At 45.2% G+C, this 16267-nt stretch overlaps 1 protein-coding gene across 1 annotated transcript; it reads right to left on the minus strand.

Annotated features, from left to right (window-relative positions):
• Nucleotides 1-5852: 5852 nt before the first annotated feature.
• On the minus strand, nt 5853-10782 carry LOC149353763 (uncharacterized). The gene is made up of 4 exons (XM_089582820.1): nt 10432-10782; nt 9010-9241; nt 7452-7910; nt 5853-5968 (listed from the first exon to the last, which is right to left on the minus strand). The coding sequence occupies exons 1-3, from the start codon at nt 10456-10458 to the stop codon at nt 7456-7458; spliced, it is 714 nt and encodes a 237-aa protein (XP_089438946.1). The 5' UTR covers nt 10459-10782; the 3' UTR covers nt 5853-5968; nt 7452-7455.
• Nucleotides 10783-16267: the final 5485 nt, after the last annotated feature.

A 16267-nucleotide genomic window follows, 5' to 3' on the forward strand; every position in this document is an offset into this window, starting at 1 on the left:
CGGGGGCAAGAAAAAAAACCACGTTGACGCGCAAAGTCCGGTCCGGCATTCGGTGGCTTGCCAGCACTGCACGGAACTTGGCGGCGCGGCGCGGCGCGGGCCTTTTGGCCGTTTGTTTCCGCCCCGAACGGGGGCGCGTTCGAAGGGGCCGCCGCCGCGGCGGCTAATTAGCGTGAGTACGGTAACGAACAATGACACAGCGATCCTCGAACGCGGGCGACAATGATTTTGCGAGCAGGCAGCGTCGTCGCAAATTGGCGCTTCTCTTTCGAAGCGCCGTCGTGACTGCCGAAGTTTGCTTGCCTCGCGTGTCGTGTGTTTGTTACTCTTCGTCTCGTCGCCGTTGTTGTTGTCGCTGCTGCTGCTTCTGTTGAGGCTGTTTGCTTCTCTAGACAGTGCGACGCCTGTGGGAAGAATGCCGTCTACTAAGCGACGCGGCAAGGCTGGAGACTCGCAGCCTTTCTCGAAGACCATGAAGCCCGGTGTGCTGCCTGCAGTGTGTTGGCCTTGAAGTTTAAGCATTGGATCGCAGCGAAGGGGGTGGGTCGTTTAACGTCGTGTCCGCCACCTCCGTGGCCTACGTACCTGTTTCCGCAACCCGTTGCCAGAGCCAGTTTTCGCCGGTACACCCACGTACGTGCGACGCGGTGTTCGATGCTGCTTGGTTATGTACTGATAAAAATCAGCGACGCGTCCTGGCCGAGTGCGCGTACACAGAGGTCAGAAGTAAAGTAAAAAAAAAATCAAGAGAGCCTTCAACGATAGCGACACCGACTGAGTAAGCGTCTTTTTGTGTACAAGGAATTTTGTCGCTGTATGATCTGGAGCCTGGCGACCACTCTAGCTCCTGAGTGTGGAGCAATTCGACAAGTTCAGGATGGGCGCACAGCCAGCATTCGAATACCGGGCGATCAAGTAGAAGCCACTCCGATTATTTTACGTAGCGCGCACTGCCCCCATTATTCTCTCCCTCGGACGAGTGCCCACAATGGCTGCAATTAAACGTGAACGCGCGGGCTCTTAATAGCGTCCTGAAGGAGCATTCTGGGCCGCTATTTAACTCTCAAAACTTTTCAGTCGGGACACACGGCGTAGGGCTCCCAGAATATTATTGTTCCGCTTCTGGAGGAGGAATACGATGGTACGACAAATCTAATAACGCAAGAAGACTCGTTCAGCAGTTCTATGAATGCAGAGCTATGTGGTTTCAAATTTGCCTTCCACTAAATTCGGGTAATACTATTAGCAAAGCAGGCAGGTGTGGCAAACGACTGATCTGATGGTGAAATCTGCAACATTTTTGAAGACGATGAGTCCACAATAGCATTTGATTTCATAAAGAAGTGTCAGCAAAGTGATTCTGCACCGTCGTGCTGCCATCGTTGCTAATTTGGTATCAGAAAATTTTCGCAGTTTCTTCAAATAATCATGATCCGCATTCGTTGCATATGTATATGACAATCTACTTGCATTGCACTCGTTCTTATTATCTGGGAAGATTTTTTGCTGAATAAGTAACCCCCTCCTAACAATGTTTTAGGGGTTAGCACTTAAGAAGAGTGTCTTTCGTATGAAAGTTTGCAAGTACAAAATACATGCGAAAATACATAAATTATGCATGAAACATCTTAAGCGCATGATTCGTACTGTTTGAACAGTGCTGTTATACTCGACAGAGCCACAGACTACGTGAACTGAAACCTAAGGAGCAGAAAGTTTGCCCCGGAGAAGAAAGACAGAAAGCAGTTTACTGAACGTCAGCCTACAATAGTTGTAGGTGCCACAGCTGTTTTATGCCTGCTTGCGCTCGTTACTCTCAGCTTTAATTAAAAGCGAGCAGGTGGTGCGAACGGTACGCCATGAAACCTCCAAGGTGGCTACACCTCGTGAAGCGACAGTGACATCGGGCGCAATTTAACCTGGCTAGCTGGGCTCTAGAGAAGAAGCAAAACGTATACACAACGTGCCACTGTGATTTTGCGCAAGCGTTGGACAGTGCTACTGAAACGAATTAATTCCAAAAAGAAGGGCAATAAAACAGCACAAGAAAAAAGCAATGAAGAATACAGAGGGAATAAATTTGCGCCAACGAGAACGAAAAAAAAAACAACTGCAGTAGCGCCATATTTTTATCTCACGACAAATGCCACAGGCTAAAAAGAAAGAGAACCAAAAAATGACTGGCTGCGTAAAAACAAAGAAATATATAATAAACGCCGAGGGTGCGTTCTTGGTGTCTGCCACCAACGCCTGAGTAGGAGGCGGCCTTCACTGCAAGGAAGACGATTGGCAAAGCGTGCTTCACAGAAGCGATAAACTTGGCTCTCTACAATGGAGACATGCGGTTTTTTTTAAACAGAAAAATAATGTTACATTATGTGATTTAAACTGCGTTGCAAGCTCTTAAAAAGGCTTGAAAAGCTTCAGCGAACGTTATAAAACTAAAAGTGTATTAGAAAATTTGTGAAACTAGGTAACAGAACCTCACCAGATGCCGAGTAACCTTAAAGAGACGAGCAGATAAGGAATTTGGTGAATTTCTTTTGTTTTATTGTTGCTGAAGCAAGCGTGAGAAGAAATTCAATGCCAAGAGGGAAATTGTGTTAGCATGCTGTGCTGGGCAGTATCTGGTGTGTAACACGAGTTCAGTTGCATGTTAAATGGCTTATATCTTGTGTATAATGTCATACTGCAAGAAAACACACACACACGCACACAAATTATCACGCGTGCATGCGTGTGTGTAAGTGGGCGGGTGGGTGGGTGTGTGTGGCTTTTATTGGAAGCCGTTCTGGGATTTGGACACCACAAAAAGTGAGGGAAATATCGCGCTCACCTTGCCTAAGGAGATTTCTTTCGTTTGCATGAATAATTGTAAACACATTTAGCTTTTGTCACTTCCTGGTTCTTAAAACACGCAATAGAAAACTGAGAACGTTGTGCCCTGCATATAAAAGGCAACCCAAATAGTCCTTGGTGTTTCTGACGCCGCATTGTTAAAGTGCACACACTAATATGAAAATAACTGCCTCATGTGCTGAAAAAATGGTCAAGTTGAAAGTCGGAACGCTGCGACAAATGGACGAGCATTGCAGCGTCACAGCAGTCGTAGCTTTAGCAGTGGCGAAGAGGAATGGAGGTGTCGAAACAGCTCAGTTAGGGTCGTTAGCTCTTGTACTTTTTAATCGTCCCGTAAGCTGCCGAACTACTCTGCGGAATATGCATCCAGCCTTTGTGAAAAATGCAGTGATTGAATGCATTGCTAGGCACTGCTTTCGAAAGGTCAGTTTCGGCGATCTGCCTTTGTTATGGATACAACAGTCGCCGGACACATGTGTTGGGCGATGAGATCCTGAAGGCAGCCATAGACGAGGACAGCAGCCAAACATGTGGTGAGATTGCCTGTGCTTCCAGGTTTCCGGTGAAACCATCTCACTTCGACTCCACCGCACTGACAAGATGCTGGAGTTGAGAAAGTGGGTACCCCATACACTGTCTGTTGCCAACAACCAACGGCGGATGACGACATCCTGTTTGCAATACCTTTTCCGTCATTACAGTGAATCCATATTCGATCGAGTGCCTACTAGCGACCACAAGTGTGTCCTGTACGAAAGTCCCAATCCTGACTGACATTGGCTGTCACCACGTTACCCTCAGCCTACAAGGGGAGGCCTCCTGTACACTCACGTTGGACCGCTCGACCAATCACTGCTGTGAAAGTGTAACATGTGTGTACTATCTTGGTTAACGTTCCCGCGCATACCCCAAGCGCTTTTCCGGCACGAGATGTACTTATTTCGAAATCGATGTTCACTTCTGCAAAGGGAGGGAAAAATGACTATAACTTTTTGCTTACCTTGCACTACATACAAACATGGTATCCCATCCTTACACTTCGAGCATTCGGCGTGGATGAGCATTTCTCAAGTTAACCGATAGTGGAAATGTTTACTTCTCTTGAAAAACCTAGTAGCTAGGTTTAATTGGGCTGGAGGATTATTCTTTAAGGAGATGTAGCGGTGATACACAAACCTACGAGCCGAGCTTTCGAAAGCTCAGGTTGTGATATAAACCGGAACTGATAACTTCATACTTCACAAAAATTCAAAGAGTTCTTCGTCGAAAGAGATAAGATCATTTTATTCATCGAGGCGCATGTAGCTTTCTGACGCATGCAGTACAGTTCCTCTAATTTTGGTCCAATTTAGCCATGAGGTCACATAGATTTCTGCATGCTTGTTTCGTGCCTTCATCAGCTCAGGTCAAAAGAGGCCTCTCCAACGAGGTACCCATCCATAGAGGACGATGTTGCATTGAGGTGTCTTCCGCTACAAATTAAGAACGACCAATGCTGCTGAGTTCCACGCAGCAAAGTGCTTCTCATTCTCCACAGCCTCACTGAAAGAATAAACGCGCACCGCACGGCCATTCCGGTCAGTCGCCTTGTGCCATTCGATTTTGAACCACGGTACATGAACGGCACCGTCATCCCTGACACTAATGTTATTGCGCGGATAAGCTGTTGAAATATTCCACCCGTACATTAGCCTCCCCTTTTCAATCGAAGACGTCGATGGGTCCTTTCTTTTCCGCAGATTTGGTTATTGTCGTTAGCGCCTCACTCTGGATCTAGGAGTGGTCTTTTTTTGCCGACCGCAACGCCGGAGTGATTTGCCGCGCGGTTGTTTACATTGGCAGTACCTAGTGGCTTGCTTTTCTCGTACGCCGGATTGCTCCTCATGTCTGCTTCCTAAAAGAATTCCTTTCGCATGGAAGCCCCTCTGCGTTTTCCAACTTTTACCAATGGAGTTCGATAAGCTTCTCCCATAAAACACATCTATTCGGGAACCCAGTTCCTTAAAAAAAGAAAGAAATGTATTGCTAATATTGACGAAAATATCCTTTCATTACGTAAATGTGCACCGTGCATTCGAGGGGATAGTTAAGACTCCATTCCCCGTCATTTATCCAGCAAACCTCTTCGGAGTGTACTAAACCTGAACATCAGAAGCGTGGATATACGCGCACTGCTGCAAGTGTGCAAGCACCGGACACCAACTATAATAACGCTCGAGTGGAATTCGTTAAGTGCCATTGAGGTGGTGCAGAAATATCTGCGCAATATAACTGAATGTTATAGATTACTGCCGCTTGCAAGTTACATGTAGTGTAAGGTGATTATTTGTGCGTACACGTCCTGGAAGGTCATTCATAAAGCGTCAGCACGCCTTGTACGCTTTGTTTGCAGAACGTTCGGCATCTCTTACTCCTTGACCCCAGACACTCTTTGATATGTTGTGAATAAAACCACTGAATGTACGGGATGGCCACTGGGGTATTCATTTTCACTAATTTTTGCGTGGACCGCAGGTGTTGGGAAGTCTGCTGCCGTGTCTTGCTGACATTATCATGGCTATGACATTTGACATTCCTTAATTATAGAGTTAAAAAGACGGAAGCTGCAACTTTTCGATGACTTTCGTTTGTGAAATTGTACCATGGCTGGCGTTAACGTTTCGATGCTGCGAAGTATTGGCTACTCGGGTGACATTCGCAAATAATATTTGCGTGAATAACACAACCAGTTGACTCATGCAGTCTCCAGGAGCATAACTTTCCTATTCGTTCCAATAATTAAAATTGGATGTTTCAGTGCCTGCGTATAGGCATTGATTGAAAACAAGAAAACGAGAAGGAGTGGATATGAGGTCAGGCGTTTGACGGCTCTGGTCCACACTTAGTTTCCCACCAAATGGATTCAGTGGTGCGAAAGCCCAAATCTCCAGGGATACTGGCTCACTCTGCTTCACGAGGCGTCTGCTCAGGCTTTGACAGTCATGGAAAACAGAAAGTTTTGTGAGAATTTATTGATAAACAAATTTGATTACAACGTGACATTTCTTGCGTTCTCTGTACAAGCGGAAGTTGTGGCGATTCTCTAGGCGTTTTGGAGCTCTTGTGACACCTGCAGAAATATGGATATTACATGAGGACAGTCTCTAGATTGCACAGAATGGATTTACATAAGTATGATAGAACGAAAAAGGACTCTCGGCACAAACTTTCTTTCGGCTTCTTTTTTTCAGCCATATTGAAAATGACTTATAACTCAGACCCTGCTTCATAACGCCGTAGTCACGTTAAGTAGGAGTTAATAATTTACTATTTGGAATTTGTTTACTTCCTACTAAACCTGGCATGAGAGCCAGTTTGTCATTATTTTTATGAACAAATATCGGTACTTCAAATACTGTTCTGAGTTGACAGACGGTTGTTGAAATACGGTAACGGTGACAACCAAATATGGACTTTTTTTCTGAGATGGGCGAATTTCAACGCTTTCATGCCGTGAGGTGAGGGGGTGCTAAAACTTCAACGGTCAAGCACGACGAACATGGTCTCACAGCCTGATGAAAATATAAAAAGGCGCTTTAAACGCTGGCGACATCACTGACGAACGATAGAAAAGGGTAAACAGGAGATGCCAATTCGCATTTTTTCTAAGGCTGCAGTGCCAATTCTGACGCGTTAAAAACCAGAGTGCCCTAATTGGTTTTGGTCGTTTCTGAGCTCTCAATTTCATTTTTTTTTCACTGTCCACTTAAAGACGTGCCAACAGGATTTCCGCTCTATGTTTTCAATTTGGAATTTTGTTACAAAAGAAAGAAAAATCTATCAAGCAAGCTTGCATAGTCTGCTTATTCGGTGGCGTCTGCTGTTAGGACAATTCTTGACAACCTTTTTCAGAAACCACACGCGCAGGCCACCTGAAGGTCGTTGTTATTGTTCCAGACCAGCCTATGTACAGCTAAGTGGCGTGCTCTACTGCTGTTCTTTCAGATGATTTTGACCTCTTATTAGCCGTTCTTATTGCATCACGAAGTGCACAGACAAATAGCGAATGCAATGTGAAGATAAATGCTTTTCTTAGAAAGCCCTGCTTTGCTTGTCTATTTTTGGCTCTTTCTCTTCCCCCAAAACTGCCGACTGCAGACTTGTGTGAGACCACACACCGAATTACAGATCTATGCATAAAAAGAACTCCGGAATTAAGTGTCCTAAGGTTTAGATTTGCAATCGTTTCCTGAACGAATGCACCCAGACAAGCATACAAAATCCATGTGGCGAGATCTCCAATGGCGCAGTAATACTGGTAAACCGAGTTGTATGTATGGGTATTAGAAGCAGCAGCGTGTACGTTTGACGACAAACTGCAGCCTTTTCATCTGAAATGAAAGAGGATGGATAGTGCAAAACGAGGGAGGGGAAATGCACAATGGAAACATATCTGAATGAAAATTGCCCGAACTGGTTAACTGGTTTTAAGAATGGCAGGGGAGGTGCGGTGGCTCCTTCGAACAAAAAAACAATGGTGAAGTGATGCTCCATTAGGCAGGACTACGCTCGTTCGGGCGGCAGTTTTTTTTTTTTTTGTAGAGATCTTGTACCTGATCACGGGACGAAGCCGACTTTCAGCAGCTCCAGGTAGTTTGGGCCCCCGGCCACACCGACCGGCGATCTGTGTACGCCATAGCCAGCGACGCCAAAGGACTGCTGGTCCCCGCGATCGAATTCGTGCTGGCCCTCGCTACCCTGGAAGAATCCGGATCCGTAGCGGTTGCTGTTCTTCTCAGAGAACCCCTCCTGCTTTCGGAAGCCGCCTTGGTTCTCGAAGCCTTCGGTCTTCTTGAAGGCCTCGCCGGATTCTGCAGCATGGCTGCCTTGCTCAGCTCCCTGGGCCGCCTCGCTGAATGCCTCTTGCTTCGCCGCCTGCTGGTGGGACTCGTGTTCGTAACGTGGCCCTGACACGGCTCCCGAAGCATGGGGGACCGGAGCGGCTCCGGCGTCCACCGGCACTACAAGAGGACCGTCGGCACCACCGGCTGCCGCAGCTGCTACAGACGCTCCTGGGCAAAATCGGAAAGCCATGCGCCCTTATGACTACCCTCAGGGGAACACCGCTTTTGAACAGCGAAGGCTGTCTTTCAGAACGGTTTTGAATGTGTCATGCTCTAGATTAGCAGTTTCATCGAAACACTGGTGAAGTTGTTGAAAGAGGATGTGGTGCTTGCCGCCCGACGTCTCTCAGTTGCGGTGCCGGCTAAGATTAGCCTTTGGCGATACACTTTGCCGGTTAGATGCAAACATATTGCATGGATACAATGAGCATGTCGCTGAGTAGATCGAAGTTACGAGTGTACTACTATTAATTGATGCAGTGGCGCTGTCCGTAAGCGCGACAAAAAAATAAAATAACGGCACCAGGAAGCACATATATGCTTTAAAAACATACAACACCAACCCAAGCTCCGCCATACGACTACTAAGGAAAGAAATTTCCTTATTGCAAATATACTCCAACTTGGGGGGTTCTCCTAAAAATTGTACTGTTCCTCTTTTCGAGTTATTGATCAATTCGCTCTCGCCCTACCATACGCTAGCCGTCCCTACCATGCGCTAGACTGCCCCGGTTAAGCGGTGGTTCCGGGTTCAATCCCTAGGCCAGGACAAATTTTTCTTCAACTACAAAGTTTCCTTCGAAGCTGCACATCCTTCATTCGTAACCATATAGCTGCTCTTTGGTGGATGTGAATGGGTAATTCCTCCCTTATTACAGATCTACTCAACCTGGGGGGTTCCGCTCAACACTGGATTAACAGCACACCTTTCTATTTTCCGATTAAAATAAGGTTTGGGGTCATCATCATCATCATGAAAATCAGCCTGACTACGCCCACTGCACGGCAAAGGCCTCTCCCATGTCTCTCCAATTAACCATGTCCCTTGCCAGTTGCGGCCACCCTTACCCCGAGAACCTCTGAATCTCATCCGCCCACCTAACTTTCTGCCGCCTCCTGTTCCGTGCTCCGTGACAAAAAAGGAAGTGTTTGCTGTTACTATACGTTACCACAGTGAAAATAATAGCGCAAAGAGCACGTTTGCAAGACATACCCACACCCCACACACAGATAATAGATGAAAGATCAAAAGGAGAACAAAGTTTACCGTCGGGCGATGGGGCAACTGCGCCAGCAGCCTCACCAGGCACTGCGCTTGCTGCTGCTGTTTCTACTGCTGCTGCTTCAGCAGATGCGTCAGGCGAAGCTACACCGTCGGCGGACACCTGTTTCACAGCATCAGCTATGTCATCCGCCCTTGCCTCAGAGGCAGGATTGGACTCGGGGTCCTCAGGCAAAGGATGACTCGCAGCCAGAAACACGAACAGTGCTCCCAAAGCCTGCAGCGAAGCAGTACTTTTATGCATCGTCATGAACATCGCTGCATTTCCTGTGTAATGTTGGATGCAACAAACCTTTAAAACACACTGCGCTTGCATTATAGAATTACGGGTGTTCAGGCCATGAAACCACTCATCAGGATGATGGCGGTTTGCTAGCCTCTTAATGAATATCTTCATGCCAGCAAATATCGCATTTTGAATGCAGTAGAGGACCGCTATTGAAGCTCACACCAGAACTCGGGAGGAAAAGCGCAAAAAAAAAAATAAGATAGCGGAAGTAACGGAAAACGCGTCCAAAAAAAAAGAATTATACTTCCAACATTGCGCTTTAATCAAGCACGCAGCGTTGCATGCATGTGAATGCCAGGATATTCGTCACCATATATGTATTTTTTATTATTGCCGGTGAGTACCCCAACACGGAATGAGCAACTAGTACAACAATTAATCCAGGAATTCTGCACTACATTCAAGGACTAATACAAACAATACGTTTTCTCAGCTGCCATCACTAGCAGCAAACAACCCTCACGACATTGTGAACCTGCATTCACTTTGTGGCGAACACTGCCCTGTTTGTTTTTCTCGAACGTTTTCCATCGCTTTGATGCCGCATAAATGGTCTGAAATGGAAAGCCGGTCTTGGTAAGAACTAAAGCAGAAATGACAACCGTTTCATAATATCTTCTGACGATACGCTTTTCAAGGGAGACCGGCCGCTAACGCTAAATTTCTGGCCTCCATTGATGCCCTTTTGCGGCATTAGCTATTAGGCGAAGTTTCCCGGCCTAAAACGTAGTAGTAGCCATGAACCATTGAGCGTCCGCGAATCCGAGCGTGAGCGGGGGTCAGAGTGACAACCCGCATGGCCACCCCACACGGGAAGCCACGCCACGGGGGCGAGTTTCGTATCTACCCCGTGCATATAGCTCTTGCCTCAGACATCGCGATAACCATCCCAAAACAGACAGGCAATCGTCTCACACCTATGCGTGTCAAACGCAATAGTTGCAGAAGCTCTAGACAGAACAGCTAGCGCTGATCGTCCGTATTACCATGGTTTGATGGCACCACCGGCCGCGTCACTAAATTTAAATAATTGATGGCTATTTTAGCATTTGCTGGTTAGCAGAGCACAGAAATGCGTTTGGCTTGAAAAGATAGAGGAGAAATAGATCCACACTCACGAGCGCTTGCACAACGTTCTTCAGCATGGCGTCCTTTCTCACTTGGCGGTGGGCTGCAAAGGCTGACTTCTTCGTTGCAGCTTAAGTACTACGACCAACTGCTCCGGAAGGCTCGTGACTTACTCAGGAGGCAATGCGTTCCCTTGCACTGAATCAGCTAGCGGTGTGGCTTCCTACTGTCTACTGAGTTTGACCTTTGCTTTTAGCTGTTATCAATTCTGAATATCCTTTTCATGAACTGCAGGTCATGCAAGATTTTTCTGTTGCTATGTGGCCCGGAATGTTCTCTAAGAGCTTCACCCTAGTTTATCACGTGTAGGGAAATGAACGCGTGAGGGGAGTGAGAAAACAGTGGTAAAGTTGCCACGCAGCCCATGTCAAAAGAGTGGAAAGAACGAAGGGAAGCCGATTTGAGCCCAACCCATATTCGCGTGCCTTCCGATGGAGGTGCCTCCTCGCACGACTTCCTAACCGCGCCTGAAGTTGCACGGAGGAGATACCGCAGCCTCAAGGCGTGGTGGAAGTTCCTTGGCGGATGCGCTTCCTGAGCGTTGTTCACACTTGTAAGGGTGCGCTTTTTTTCTCGATGTTTTTTTTTTGTGTGGCATAGCCTGTGCACGTGTTTTCAGATAGGGCAGTGTATTTATGCATTTTTGATGGAAAATAGGCCAGATTTTTGCGCAAAGCGTCACTGATGATCCGATGGAATGGTAGTGCTGTAAATGGGGGCACATACCTAGTTGGACTAGAGTGTTAACAACCAGCGCCAGCTATACTGTATTATTAGTGTTAACAAGCTTCAACAACCAATTGCGCCCCTACATTGCGGCTTTCTGATGGAACATATTTCTCCTGCTTAAGATATTGGTCTGTTCATTTATTCTAAGAGCTGCTTTGATTATTGGTAGCTTCACTTTTCCAGCAGCGGTTATAAAGTGTGCCTGTTCTTCCTTCCCCTTTGTATCCAACTAATACTGCCACATACTGTTGAGCGCAGGCAGAGCAGATGACCAAGGTAATCTTGCTTAAAATTAAAAACTACACTTTTATTCGGTGAACCTGCGCCCTTGAAAGAAAGAAGCTTGGTAGCGGTGATAGAGACAAGTACAGTCGGTAGTAGAGAGAGTCAGACTGCCCGGCTCTGCAGCTTCAGGCATCAAAAACGTTTTGGATAGTGGTTGTGCATCTTCATGAAAAAACCCTGAAAGGTGCAAAGCCAAATCCCTGCACTTGATCGCGAATATTTCCTAACGGTCCAGAAACGTCTTTCATCCGGAAGATAACTCGATTTGTGTGGCGACAAAAAGAATGTTGTAAATAAAGCACAATATGAAAGAAATACACGCAACTAAGCAGTATAATTATGTAACCAATCATCACTCCTCGTTCTTATGAATTTGAAGTCGCCGCGGTGGCTCAGTGGTTATGGAGCTCGGCTGCTGACCCAAAAATGCGGGTTCGATACCTGCCGCGGCGGCCGCATTTCGACGGAGGTGAAATGATAATAGAAGCCCGTGTACTGTGGGATGTCAGCGCACGTTAAATTATTCCATGCGGTCGAAATTATCAGGAGCCCTTCAGTACGGCGTCTCTCATAGCCTGAATCGCTTTAAGATGTTAAACCCAATTAAACCATAAAACAAATGGTTTGAATTTCAGCAAAACTTCTTTTCACAGGAAATGAAACATCTCCAGCTTCTAATGCTTCGCGAGAACACACACACCGCAAGAAAGAAGACATGCGCTCACGGGCGCTAACTCTCAACTGGCTTATTGGCAGAGGCTCATGTCTGATATAGCCGCAGAAATGGTAATGAAATAAAGGCAAAGAAAAAAAAAGCAAGTTATCATAGCACAACAATAAGTTGGGGAAAGCGTATTGCGACGGTCGTTTAATGTGTGTTAATCGCATCTTAGGAGTTCCTAAATAAACCCGCTATATATAAATGTGACAGCTCCACACTTCTTCCTGTTTCAGGTTTGGACGACTTAATTATGAAGTGTAACCGCTTGTTTGAAGAACTGTTAGTTTAGACGACCGAAAATCTACTAGAGAATACTCCCAGAAAAGCGAAAGAAACCCTTGATTGTGCCGAAGACAAAACCGTTAACTCCGCACAAACTCATTACTACATCCGACAGAATATTCAGTTCACTGAGCAAAACATTTACTTGATGTCACGGTTTCTCGATGTGTAAGTTGAGATCGCCAGGTGGGCAATACCTGCAGGCATGCGTAAGTGGCATAAAGGGCAAAGCTTGACATCGACAATTTTTAGCTGCGAGCGGTCAACTTCAGTCATCCACTGGACTTTTAGAGCTGGAGCATAGGCCACCATAATAAAAGCCTGCGCAAAGAAAAAAACGGAAGAACTAAAGAATACTAAAGAGGCACTGAGGATATCCCTTCAAATTTCTGTTAATAAAAATCAATTTTATGGCTCTCTCTGGGCATCTTGCAGTTTGTCTGGCAACAAAAGACGAATTTATCGTCGATAAAATTTCCTTTAGAAAGTTTTCCGTCACTGAATGCTAACTTGTGACGTCTACAGGGAAACTGAGACAGAGGTCACCGTTTTAAAGTGGATGGCGGTGAAGCACAGTCCTTGCAATTTGATCTTCCCTCCCCCTCCCCCCCCCCCCCCCCCTGAAAAAAAAATAGTTGATACACCGCAGTTACTTGCGAAATCAGCCAGTAGTGGCATCTCTGTTTTATTTTTGATCTTTCTCGGCTTATAAAAGACCCATTTTAAGTGTTAAAGTAGCGTCATTGTAATAAGAAAGTGGTATTTTTTTTCCTTTATATGATTCTTAGAACGTGTCTAGGGGGGGGGGGGCGAAGCTAAAGGCGTAACAACGCCTGACTGGGCCTTGGCCCCCCCCAATACAAATTCAGCACAAAATATTAATTATTACATTACGGCAAGTGGCACTGCACTTGTGAGTCAAGCAAAACATTTGCACATCTGATAATGTAAATAAATGCATAAAAAACACGGTAGTAGCAAGCCTAAAATAATGAACTTTGGGGCAGAGAAAGCACAGAATATATATTTTTTATCTGGCTTCCTTCTTTCTAGTGGATAATACGCATGCAAAAACACGCAATGTATTTACAAAGCAAAGGAACAACCGCTTAAAACGAAAACATTTTTACACTCTTTTTTGAATGCAGGAAATCTTTTGTTGAGATCTACATTGAAATCTGTTCTGTTCAACATCTTAATTGTTTGAAAGTTTAATGTTTGTCGTCCATAGTTTGTTCTTATAGCTGGTAGTCTTAGTGTAGGGTTTCGGATTTAATAGCGAGATGAATTACCTGAGGAAGTTGGATAGAGTTTGTATTTATGAATCCATAGAAGTAACTTGAAATAGTACACCTGGTCGGCCCGGAGCATAAAATATTTTGTGAAAAGCGGCTGTGTGGGTAAGTTTCTGATGTTTCCATGGAAGTTTTCGTACATTCATAACATTCTTTTCTGTAGGACCAATAACCTGTTGTAGTTAGAATATGTCGTTGTGCCCCATGTTAAGATGCCATAACATAACCTAGAGTAGAATAAAGAGTGATAAAATTTTATTTTCAGCTACGTTGGTAATATACTCTGTATTCTGCATATGCTGCCCACTACTCGGGAGAGATCAGCGGCGAGCTTAAGAATATGGCACGTCCATGAAAGTTCCTCAGAGAACCAGACTCCCAGAAATTTTTGTTCACTTACTTGGCCGATCAGCGTGTTTTCAAACTTTAAATTCATTGCATAGGAGTCTTTTTTATTGATTAGCTTAAAAACGACATATTTAGTTTTGCTAGTATTTATTCCTAGCCGATTTATTTGTAACCATGTAGAGAGATTAGAAAGGTAAATGTTAACTGCTTTTTCGAGGGATTCATTTGACTGGGCCTTGAAGAACACATTTGTATCATCGGCGTACATTATTAATTTGGGAGATCTGGGTATTCTTGTTATATCATTAATGTGCACCAGGAATATCAGCAGCCCTAAAATGGATCCCTGGGGAACGCCATTCAGAACTGCCAATCTGCTAGATAACATTTGGTTAGCAGATAGACACTGAAACCGGCTGTGAAGATGGTCTGATCAATGCCAGTGGGACTCCTCTTATTCCATATGTTTGTAATTTATTAATCAGTATATTGTGCTGTACTCTGTCGAAAGCTTTTCTTAAGTCTAGAAACAGACCAAGTGTCAGGTGCTTGTCTTCAATGTTTTCAATTATTTTATCTTTTATGTCAATGAGTGCCTGTTCTGAAGACTTATTCTTCTGAAACCCATACTGAGCACTACTAATTATATGATGCTTTTCAAAGAAGCTCGACAGCCTGACATATATGACACGTTCGAATATTTTTGAAAACACTGGTAGAACCGAAATAGGCCTGTAGTTAACATCGGTTTCTCCGCCACCCTTATACACAGGAGTTATTTAGCAATTTTTAGTTCCTCAGGAAATTCTCCAGACTGAAGCATCTTATTTATAATATCACTCAATATCAGGCCGCGGCCGGCAACACTCTTTTGCTTCACTTTTTTTTTTTTTAAATAAACCAACCACCACCATCGTCGTCTTCAGCGCGTCATCTCCAAATTCACGCGCGTTGTTCCTCGAACCACCTGCATACGGACTGAGTCAGTGAAATTGCAGGAAGGTCGATGACTCCCGCCCTTCGCGCAACGCAACCCTGTCCGACCGGCACTAAGCAGTAGTCACAACCTGTCTAGTTAAGTGCACTTACGGGGAATGCGCTTTGGCATCCCGAGTGACACTTTGGCCTACGCGGTGCTAAACGGAAAAGCAAAGTACACTCGTAGTAAAAAAAAAAAAAATATAGCGTCAGAAAATGGGCGGAATTCCTGTAGAGGTCGATGGAAAAGAAAATTGCTCATAATAACTGATTGCTTAACGTGATAGCGCAAATAAAACGAGTTTCAACAGTTTTTAACGATGAAAAAAAAATATAAATAGAAGAAAAGCCAGGACCAGCCAAGCTATCCAGAATTTCGGCAACAAACAAGATGGCGGCGGGCAGCGATGCTGCATCTGATCTCGTTTCCTTTGTTTTGTTGCTTCGCTTGTAGCTACAACGAACGATTTTTTTTTTTCTAAAAACAGTATTATAGCGTGTAAAATAAACTTGTAAGTACATTTTATGCACTATACTTATTGTGCGTTTGAAGTCGCTGCTGGCGAGGCTACGCACTCAGCCCTCAAATTGCATTCTGTGAACGCACTCCGACATGAGTACGAACTTTGGCGAGTGCACTTATGTTGCGCCGTTTAGCTGTGCTAGAGTGCACTTTTAGAAAGTGACACTCTTCGTAAGTGCACTTTATTTTGTGCGCTTGACAGGGGTATTAGTCATATAAAAGGAACGTACCGCTAGGAGCGCCCATCTGGATCTGGAGCTCATCATGTTCGTGCTGCATTACACAGTGTCCTCTTCAGAAAGCATTATTCGGCATCTCGACCAACCCGGTGCGTCGAGGTCTTTGCCTTTCTATCGAAACAAATGTTGCTGTGACTTTTACAAGAAGACTGATGGCCCGGTATCCGGGGTTCCTCGGTACTGGGATAGATAGAAGCCTGTATCCTCAGATCATGAAGCTTAGTGCCAAAATTTCTGCAGCATCCCACATTTCCAGGTACATGCATGGCGGGAACATGATGGGATAGCAACCTGCATCCTTGCGTTTTTGCTTTTTGTAATTTTTCTTGTGCCTTCAGTGCTAGTTGTTTGTGCCGAATTATTCTGTTATTTTGTTGGGCTGTTGGGGTGTGCCTGCTGGCACCTAGGAGAAAATTTAAGCTGGGA

Source organism: Amblyomma mixtum, chromosome 3 (genome assembly GCF_055824585.1).
Source record: "Amblyomma mixtum isolate Tamu chromosome 3, ASM5582458v1, whole genome shotgun sequence".
Taxonomy (NCBI): Eukaryota; Metazoa; Arthropoda; class Arachnida; order Ixodida; family Ixodidae; genus Amblyomma; species Amblyomma mixtum.

What these genes read in the sequence shown, in the direction of transcription:
- LOC149353763 (XM_089582820.1), bottom strand. Translation starts at nt 10,458, where the DNA reads ATGCTGAAGAACGTTGTGCAAGCGCTC. An exon ending in AGAACGTTGTGCAAGCGCTC is followed by an intron (nt 9,242 to 10,431) that starts GTGAGTGTGGAT and finishes GCTTCGCTGCAG; the next exon opens with GCTTTGGGAGCACTGTTCGT. An exon ending in AGTTGCCCCATCGCCCGACG is followed by an intron (nt 7,911 to 9,009) that starts GTAAACTTTGTT and finishes GATTTTGCCCAG; the next exon opens with GAGCGTCTGTAGCAGCTGCG.